Source organism: Channa argus, chromosome 18 (genome assembly GCF_033026475.1).
Source record: "Channa argus isolate prfri chromosome 18, Channa argus male v1.0, whole genome shotgun sequence".
Classification (NCBI taxonomy): domain Eukaryota; kingdom Metazoa; phylum Chordata; class Actinopteri; order Anabantiformes; family Channidae; genus Channa; species Channa argus.
In genome coordinates this window covers 20,346,621-20,356,505 of record NC_090214.1, presented here as the reverse complement: position 1 = coordinate 20,356,505, position 9,885 = coordinate 20,346,621, and the positions used below count along the sequence as shown (strand labels likewise).

Genomic DNA, 9,885 nt, shown 5'->3' with positions numbered 1-9,885 from the left:
CCTCCACTCTGCATTTTTGTCACTTGTGGTTGCTGCAATATTATTTCTGCAACAAGCAGCCACCATGACCATGACATTTTGCATTCAGTACTCTTAATATATTTTGTAATAATAAATATATATATATTTTTTAAATGCAACCGCAAGGGGGCACAAGCCAGTGTCTTCTTGTGCCAGTCCCAAGTCTGGATAAATGCAGAGGGTTGTGGCAGGAAGGGCATCCGACGTAAAACACATGCCAAATCAAACATGCGAAACATGCGAAATACTTTTTTAAGCTAACATTTTCAATTAAGGACCATTCCTTGTAACAAAGTATTCTTCAAAAGTGTGGTTTATTAGTACATTCATTACATTAAGAATTTGGATAGTTTCTCAATCTGTGATACTGTATACTATGATACCTTGATATTTTCTGAGATTGTTACTATACTGTGAAAAGCTCATACTCTTGCAACCCTGGTTATCATTTTTCCTTGCACCAGGGTTGGGTCAGGACTCTTTCAATTAAAAATCTTAGCTCAGATTCTTCACTGTTAAGCACGAGAAGGTTTTGCATTCCAGTCAAATCTCAGAAAAATCTCAGAAATGGTTTTTGTAGGTTTTTTTTTTTTTAAGTACACTGTAAAAAAAAAACTGTTGTTTTTACGGAAAAAAACTGGCAGCTGTGGTTGCCAGAATAATTCTGTAAAAAAAACAGGATCACTGTTAACATCTTTACAGGAAAAAAATGTATATTTTACAGTTTAAAACTGTTGAAATTCTACAAAAAATTTACATTTTAAATCTGTAAATATAACGGCTCCTATCTGCTGTGTTAACATGACAATGCTGTAAAAACTACAGATTATTTCAGTAATATTTACATAGAGTTGTCGCTTATTTTGCATTAAATCCCATTTTATTTTATTGAAAAATACCAAACACGCAACACAATTTAACTGTAAAATCCTCTTTATAAGGCTCTTTTAACGGAATTTTTCTGCAAATTTTAATCAAATGTTGTGTGGATTGTAGTGTCTTTTCCAGTATTAATGACAAGAGTTTTACAGAAAAAGCAACATCTAAATACTGTAATTTTTTACAAAATGTATTGAGCAGTTTAAAGGCATAAAATCCCGTTCTGAATAATTTTCAGTATCAATCTCAAAAACTAAAGACCACTAGGATCATTGCTCTGTCCAAAATAGTTTCTCTACATACATTACATGCAAGTTCGATCATTTTATTTAAAATGGATTGTCCTGTTATATTTGACTTGCAGAGGAAATCTTAATATAACCTATGCAATACAGATCAAGCATGGAGGTATTGTACAAAAAGAAAAAAGAAATAAAAAAACTTGCCATTCCAAGAATTTATTCATCTCAAAACAGTTAATCATTTTCATTCAAGTTAATTCTCAGCATATGTATTTGTGATATGTACTTTACAAATCTAAAAAACAAAGAATGTGATACATTTACAATCCTGCTTTTTGAACTGAAATACCAAAGTTGGGAAAAAAGTGGGGGAGGCTTTACTCAAAAAATGTCATAGGGACAAATACATTTTTAACTTTTGTTATTCCAAGTTATTCTAACTATTATTTTTCCTCCCTTAAGGATTGCATTTCCTTAACTAAAACATCTTTAAACAAGTCTTCAAAATGAAGAAGAGACATAAAAAAAAAATTTAATACAACAATATTAAAACTCAGTAACAATGGAGTTAAAAATTTCTGTTTCTTGAGCTTGAAGAACTAAGCAGATAATGAGGTGAAACTAACCTCTAAACTCCATGTAGGGCATCATTATGTGCCATAAATTCTACTGAGTTCAGTCCATATTCAAACATCACGCCACTCATGGTCTGAAAGTTCTTGAATCAAGGTAAGCACTCTGGGGTTCACATGAAGACGAGATGTGCTGGTCTTCTCCACTTTAGTACCCTTCTCTGGGTTGATGGAAAAAAAACACCTTGGAAAAGAGAAGAAAAAGAAAAAATGTATTACTATTGATGGGAACCACACGCACCATAATTTTTTTTATTCTAGCTAATATTTTAGAGACACAAAACAGTGAAAGGTAAAATGACAAGTCCCCCAACAACAGGTCGGAGTAGCTACTTTAAGTTCAGTAATGTGAGTATGTTGGATAAAGCCCATCTAAAAGACACACCTCTGCAAAAACTCCAGGGTTGATGCCAGCTGTGATGGGTAATGGATGTTAAAGCAATAATAGCTCCCAAACATCATGCAAATGGCAGAAACCATGCAGGTTATATTGTCATGCACAATGTTTCGATCAACACTCAGCATAAAACGTCTTGAGGAAAAGCAGGATTGTCCTAAAAAGCAAAAGCAAGCAAATAAAAACACACAATTAAATAAAAATTACGATGGGACAATGTTCCTGAAATGTTTCATGAAACAATTTGGACTTAAACATTTTCAAAAAAAATTAAAAGTAAAGCATAGAGAAATGTAAGAAAAACAATGTTTACTTAACACACACAACAATGGTGGGAGTCAATTGAACTTGATCCATCTGTACTTCCCCAGCCAGGCATACGCCATCCACATAGCAGAACATGACATCTTCCTTCTCATCAAAGTAGGACAGCAGGAGCAGCATTATCTCTTTAATGTCTTCAGAGCAACCACTCATCTGTCCTCTCAGCACTTTAAACTTTGTTACATCCTGTAGAAACCTTTTGCTTTTGTTCACACAAACCGTATTCATGTAGTTCAGGAGTCGTTTCCCCTTCAAATCAACATTCCGTATGAACGTTTCTTTAAGTCCAATACCAGTGAGTTCCTTGAAGTGGACTGCCATGCCAAGTTCCTTGAACCAAAATGGCCACTCTTCCTGAAGGTGTTTTATATTTGTCCCCTGGTTGACCTGTTTACGCTGTGTGTAAAAAGTCAGTTTCATCAGACATTTGACCTCTTCCGCATTTGCATCTGCTTGCTGATCCATCTTCTTCAGTTTTTCTTTCTTTTCCTGCTGACTCTCTAGAGTCTCTCCACGGGGCAGGAATTTTAAATCCCAATTAATGCATCCATAAGTGTCTTGAATTGCGGCTCTTTGCTCCGGAGGGACTTCGTCTGTGTCAGAATCATCAGTGCGATGCCTTCGTTTTCTTATTTTTGGGGTCGTAGGCCGCCTCACATTCTCTATCCTATTTTGCATTTGCTTGACTAGAGAGTGATACCCTGGGCCAATCACATCTCCCTCTATAACATCTTGCAGAGAATTTGGATATTTAGCCACAATCTTTTTGGCAATTTCAGTAGTATTCCTTTTACTTATGCAAGAACTTACTTGCATCATCTCGCGAACCAAAATCCGGACCATCTCCCTTCTCATTTTAGGGCTTGGTCTTTTCCCTCTCTCCAATGATTGCATCAGTTCTTCTGGGAACTTATCCCATGGTATTATAAAAGTATCCATCCAGTCTACACCTGGACTTTGGCTGCTGTTGGAAGAGGCTGAGGAAGAACTTCTGGGTGAAGGAGACTGCAAGGATGTTACAGGTACTGGCGAGGCATGGACAGATGAGCTAATAGTTTCCGGTGTCTGGCCTGCAAAGCACACAGAAAAAGGTTTCAGTGACACATGTTAATATTTTTATATTTCTCAATCTTTTACAAAGACTATTTTGGCCATTGAATGCCTTCTGTACTGCAATACTTTGCTTACATTTCAGCTTCCAAGCAGCAAGGAATTTGCGAGCTTGAATTGGCCTCAATGCCGACAGCAAATCGGCTTCCTCAATAAATGAAAAATCATCATACGTCTCGACCCCAAGGGACTGTAAGGTTTCTTCAAGAATATCTTTCACTGCATCCGGGAGGTCAGGCATGACCTCAGTGATGGCGGTGGGTAGAAATGTTTGCTCCAAGTCAGTCATTTCTGGAATCAAAGAAGTATGACAGATTTTCAAGATTACAAATGAAAGAAGACAAAATAAATTAAGACATTTCTACAGATGAGAGAAGCCTCTTCTTTTCACTTTTAATCTCTGTACATCTAGAGGAAGAAAAAAATAACTGCTGTCACTTTATATATGTGCAATACTACGGTTTCTCCACTACAATGGCAAAGATCACATTTATTTTGATAACACACTGTGTTTCAGTGGAATGACTTGGTGGCTGTTCAGAACGTATGATGGTAATGGATAAAAATCTACCAAGTCATTAATGTTAAGACATTGCGTCCTTGTACTCTGTTTTGTCACCGAGTACAAATGGTATTCAGAATGATAGTCAGCTTTGTGTATATCCATTAGCAAGTAGACAGCTTCATCGTTTTTAATTAAAATAATAAGCAGCTCACCAAATTCCATGGATTCCTCATTTTTTGACACAAGGAAATCCCCCTTTTTATACAATGTGCCTTTATACTGTATTTCTGTGGAAACGCTAGTATTGTGTCCTGAAAAGTCAAACTCTCTTACTGCTTTTTTAATTGCATCACTGTAAAGGTTGGGGTAAAAGGTACAACTGTCTTTGACTTGCAGAAGCTGGCTGCATCCTGATCCAGCTAAAAGATATGCCTGAAACATCTGATGTCTTTCAGATAAAGTTGAGCAAAGGTTTTTAAAGTTTTTGAGATGTCTGGCACACCTCTTGAAGTAGCTGTGTTTACTTTCAAAACGCATCGTCCACAATCGAATCAAGGGACCAAATTTCAAAATTAGGGCCGGATAGTGGCGCAAGAAATGGTGTTTTGGTTTTAGTGGACTCTCAGGAAATAAATACTTCCTTGATTCCAAATATTCCTGGACTATAATTTCAAGATAAGCTACCTGTGCCACTGAAATCTTTTGTGCACAAATCATATCAACAATATCTTTAAGTTGGAGAGTTAACTGCCACACATCATCTTCTGGATTTTGCACTTTGTCACCAATTAATACAGGCAGCAACCTTAACAAATTCCAATTTTGAACGGCCTGACCTGAAAGCTTGGATGCTTCAGAGTTGACAGCACATGGCTTTGTGAGAGCATCAGATCCTTTGTACTTAAACTGCTTCATGCGCCGGTTCAAAAGCGAATATGTAAGCCATTTCTTTTTCTTAATAAAGTACTTCAGGTATAGTGCAACATCATAGGATAGGACACCTTCAAAAATGTCATGACCTAAACAAGGTGGGAGGCCAGGCTGGCAAACATGGAATGATTTCAGAACATTGAAAACTGAGTTTACCTTTATGCCTTTGCTGTTCTGGACGTCATTGATTTGTAGATCACCAACAGCAGAATTATAATTCTCAGGAGTACGCTGTGGGCCACATACATTTGGATCATCACTTTGAAATTCACTTCGTGTGATTTCACAGTATCTGCAAAAGTACTGAGAATTACTAAAGTTTTCAGTAAATCCACCGATGCTATGAGAACCCAAATTGTCACCAGCAATACAATACAGAGCCCCTTTGATTGTTTCATCACCTATAGTTATCCCATTGTCCTCCAACTCTTTTAAATCTACCAACATGTCAGAGAAAATCTTAGCACTTCCAAATTGTTTTAGGTCATTCTCTCCACAAAGTAGTACAAGAGACATGTAATCAGTATTTGACCGCATATGAGTAGGTAAATTTGCCACAGAAAGATAGACTGCAACAACCTTGTGCTTCTTCTTAGCAGAGCCGAGGGGATTCACAATTTCAAAGGCATCCTGGTATAGAATTAGTTTTAGGCATCCTGGATTTTCTGTGAAGAACTTGTTGGTCTTAAAGTTTTGGCCATCACTAATGTCACAAAAATCCTCTGAGTCTGTTTCACAAAACTGTTGGGACAAATTCTTCCAGAATTCTGATTCTAATAAGCTTTTTAACGTTTCTCTCACTGGTATGTAGTAAGCAAACTTTTGCGTCATATTTTCATCTGTTCCTAACATGACTTTTTTAGGCCCAATGTATTTGAACATCTTTTTGAATGTCTGAGCTCTTGTATATGTTGTTCTCAGCGGCCCCTGATGACAGACAGAGAAGAGATCTGAATCCTTTACACAATCAATAATTTTAGCAACAGCATCATCTGTTAGACCCATGTCATTTTTTAAAAGTAAATGTAGCTTAGTTAAAGTGTAATCCTGTCCCATCTCATGCAGATTTTGCATCTCTTCAACAATCGTCTGTATTGTTGAGGCTGGAAGAAGGTGCTGCCCTTGCAGTTTTAGATAAAACAAACATATATTCCTAAGAAAGGTCGCACTGAAATTCTCTGGCAAATCAGTGCTTTCATTTGTTGTTACATCATTTAAGCTCTGGGAAACATCTTCACATGTAGTGACAACAGAAATAGCTTCCTTGTAGATGTCACTTATGCTTTCTATAGAACATGCTTTATGCTTCCTGGACATATGTGCAGTGAATGAAGATTTCACGGTGAACGTATTTTTACAACCTGCTACTGGACACGACACAACTCGTCCCTCCACTATATGCTCCTTTAAGTGGGATATCAGTTCTTTCACTGTTTGAAATTGGTGCGCACACAGCGAAAATGCACATTTGAAATCTGTAACAACTGCTTTAGCAGTACCAGAGGGAGCAGGCACATTGTGAACTCGATAGAAATGAGCTTTAAAAGCTGCGTAAGAACAAAATGTCCGCTTGCAGTCTGTGCCGACACATGTGAAAAAACAATGGGGTTCGGTCCTATGAACTCTACAATGCAGCACATAACCCCTCAAAGTCTGTAGTGTTTTGTTGCAAAAACGGCAGATAATTTTACTCATTTTTAATCAAACTACCACTAACAACCGTCCGTTTTCACCCTAGAACATTTTCACCCTCAAATAATGCTGCCAAAAAAAACAGTCCAAGTTCATGCGTCCACTAATTAGACAGACCCAGTCAGTGAGCCTTATTCTAAACTACAAAATAAACCCTCGCTCAAAACCATAAGCTAGCATTTTGCTGAAATAAGGTCATTTATTTCAAGCTTAAAGAAAATAAATGTTTAGCTTACCAGACAATGCTATAGCTCGTGATTCTCCACGTCCTCCCGTACAGACAAATCCATGCAGCGACAGACTGAGCGCGCACTTCGCCCATAGATCGCTGCTCCCGCGATAATCAAATAGTCCAATGAGAGAACGGAAAAACACGCTGCTGCTCTGTGATTTGACGAGACTAGCTCAACTTGAGACGAGAACGTTTATTTTTGCGGGAATGTCACAAAATTGAAAACGATTACTGTTACATTTAAAATAGCCATAATCATTTAACTTAAGAAAATTTTAATTTTATCATGAAAAATGTAAAACAAATTAACAGCTACTGTATAGAACATAAGTATAACATTGTCACCTTAAACATTTTATGATCAGTTTGTTGTTAAGTCATGAAAATTATCTCAGTGTTTCAGAACATCCATTAAATTGAAATATCTCATTATAATGGCATAAGCTGCTTTTCTTATTATAAAAAAATAATTTTATGTTTTTTGGATATACAGTTTTTCTTGTTATTGGTACTAATTTATTCTGTTGTTATGAGCCAAAAATTAACAGCATATGTCACTTAATCATAAGCATAACACACTTTACTGTATATCAACATTTTTACTTTAGGTTGCAGTGTCAGCATAGATTTCCCATTTTTGTCACATAGTCTTTTTCTTCACTGAGACATTTCACATTAACTAATTGTAAATGTTACTGGGTTCAGATTAATGTAAGGGGAGGCATATCTTTGGGTAGCACAGCGGTGAAATCTTTAGCACTGTTGCCTCACAGCTAGAAGGCCTTTGGTCTAAAGCCACAGCCAGCTGTATCCTCCAGGTATCTCAGTTTCCTCCCAGAGTTCAAAGGTATGCACATTAGATTAATTGGTGATTCTAAATTGCCCGTAGGATTTAATGTGAGTGTGAATGGTTGTATGTCTATCTGTGTAGGCCTTGAGACAGACTGGAGACCTGTTCAGGGTGTACCCTGCCTCTTGTCCAATGATAGCTAAGATAGGCATAACTAAAGGACACTTCATGAGTCCCACCATTTCATGTCACGACAGAGACTTTATATACACACAAAACTGTGTTATGGTTAGAAAAAACAACCTTAGGGTAAGGTTATGCTAAGAAACAATACTGGCTAAGTCTAGGCAGTAAAACTTCAGGGTATGGTTTAGTTAAATGGCCGTTTGAGGGGAATCGAAACACTGACCCTGTGGTCGTGGACGGCTGCCTTACAAACTGAGCTATAGCTGCTACAGATTGCATACAACCGAAACACTACATACAGTGACAAGTCAAACACATACTTTCTAACTATAATAACATGTTTTATGTTGGTTGGTTTAAATCTTATCTATCTGATAGATTTCAATTTGTCCATGTTAATGATGAATCCTCCATGTACACAAAGGTTAGCTATGGAGTTCCACAAGGCTCTGTGTTAGGACCAATACTTTTTACTTTATATATCTCTTTTAGGCAACATTGTTAGAAAACACTCCATAAATTTCCACTGCTATGCTGATGATGCCCAGCTATATTTATCTATGGAACCAGATGAAAATAATCAGTTAATACAGCTTCATGCCTATAAGACATAAAGGCCTGGATGTCCCACAATTGTTTACTTCTAAACTCAGACAAAACTGAAGTCATAGTATTTGGGCCTAAAACCTCAGAAATATGCTGTTCAACCATATTGTTACTCTAGATGGCATAAGTCTGGCCTCCAGTACTACTGCAAGGAACCTTGGATTTATTTTTGATCAGGATCTGTCCTTTAACTCACATATTAAACAAATCTCTAGAAAAGCCTTCTTCCACCTACTGAACATTGCCAAAATTAGGAGCATCCTGTCTCAAAGTGATGCCGAAAAACTGGTCAATGCATTTGTTACTTCTGGGTTGGACTACTGTAAGGCCCTACTTTCAGGATGCCCCAGTAACTCCCTAAAGAGCCTGCAATTAATCCAAAATGCTGCAGCAAGAGTGCTGACTGGAACTAGCAAGACATCATATTTCACCTTCACTAGCTTCTCTCCATTGGCTTCCCATTAAATTTAGAATAAAATTTAAAACCCTGCTTCTTACATATAAAGCTCTGAATGGACCTCATAGCACCATGGGGGTGGCTGTAGCTCAGTTGGTAAGGCAATTGACCATTGACCACAGGGTCAGTGGTTTAATCCCCGCTCCAAGTCGAAGTGTCCTTGGGCAAGACACTGAACCCCAAGTGGTGGGTCAGGTGAGCACCTTGCATGGCAGCCACCGCCATTGGTGTGTGTGTGTGTGTGTGTGTGTGTGTGTGTGTGTGTGTGTGTGTGTGTGAATGGGAAGCTATATTGTAAAGCGCTTTGGATAAAAGCACTATATAAGTGACTATTTACCATTTACCATATCGTCCCAGTAGACCACTTTGATCTCAGAATGCAGGCCTACTTGTTGTTCCCAGAATTTCCAAAGGTAGAATGGGAGACAGAGCCTTTAGCTATCAAGCTCCTCTCCTGTGGAACCAGCTCCCAGCTCCCAGCTCCCAGTTCTGATTTGGGGCTCAAAACCTTCCTCTTTGATAAAGCTTATAGTTAGTCATTGTTATGCTGCTATAGGCTTAGACTGCTGGGGGACCCACCCCCCAATGCACTTAGCTTCTTTCCTCCTCTTGTCCCTCTCTCCTCTCCTCTTACTCTACAATTGTCACTACTGTATGACATTAACTTTGTGTGTTTTCTCCCATAGTTGTCTTTGTCCTTCTCTGTCCCCCTATCTCTGTGCCTCTTTGCAGGTGTCCCCGGGCTTTGAAGTTGTGTGTTTTCCAGCGTGCAGCTACTGGCTAACCAGTAGACTGACTACCAACCTGCCTAATGTTTTGTTGTTGCTTTTTGTTGCTCTATTCTTCTCTCTTCACTTTCCACTCACCCCAACCAGTCAAGGC

The 9,885-nt window shown here is 38.1% G+C and overlaps 1 protein-coding gene across 4 annotated transcripts; it reads right to left on the bottom strand.

Moving 5' to 3' along the window:
• Window positions 1-624: 624 nt before the first annotated feature.
• LOC137104150 (uncharacterized) lies at window positions 625-9,885 on the bottom strand. 4 transcript variants are annotated; one of them, XR_010911642.1, is made up of 6 exons: window positions 6,969-9,885; window positions 5,197-5,332; window positions 3,684-3,896; window positions 2,494-3,565; window positions 2,160-2,328; window positions 625-1,958 (listed from the first exon to the last, which is right to left on the bottom strand). XR_010911642.1 is itself a non-coding variant. In XM_067485034.1 (5 exons), exons 3-5 carry the CDS (start codon window positions 3,892-3,894, stop codon window positions 2,286-2,288), a joined length of 1,326 nt encoding a protein of 441 aa, XP_067341135.1. In that variant the 5' UTR covers window positions 3,895-3,896; window positions 5,197-5,332; window positions 6,969-9,885; the 3' UTR covers window positions 625-2,285. The 4 variants fall into 4 exon arrangements, 3 of the variants coding, with proteins under 3 accessions (XP_067341135.1, XP_067341133.1, XP_067341134.1); XM_067485034.1 differs by having other exon boundaries at window positions 625-2,328; XM_067485032.1 differs by lacking the exon at window positions 2,160-2,328.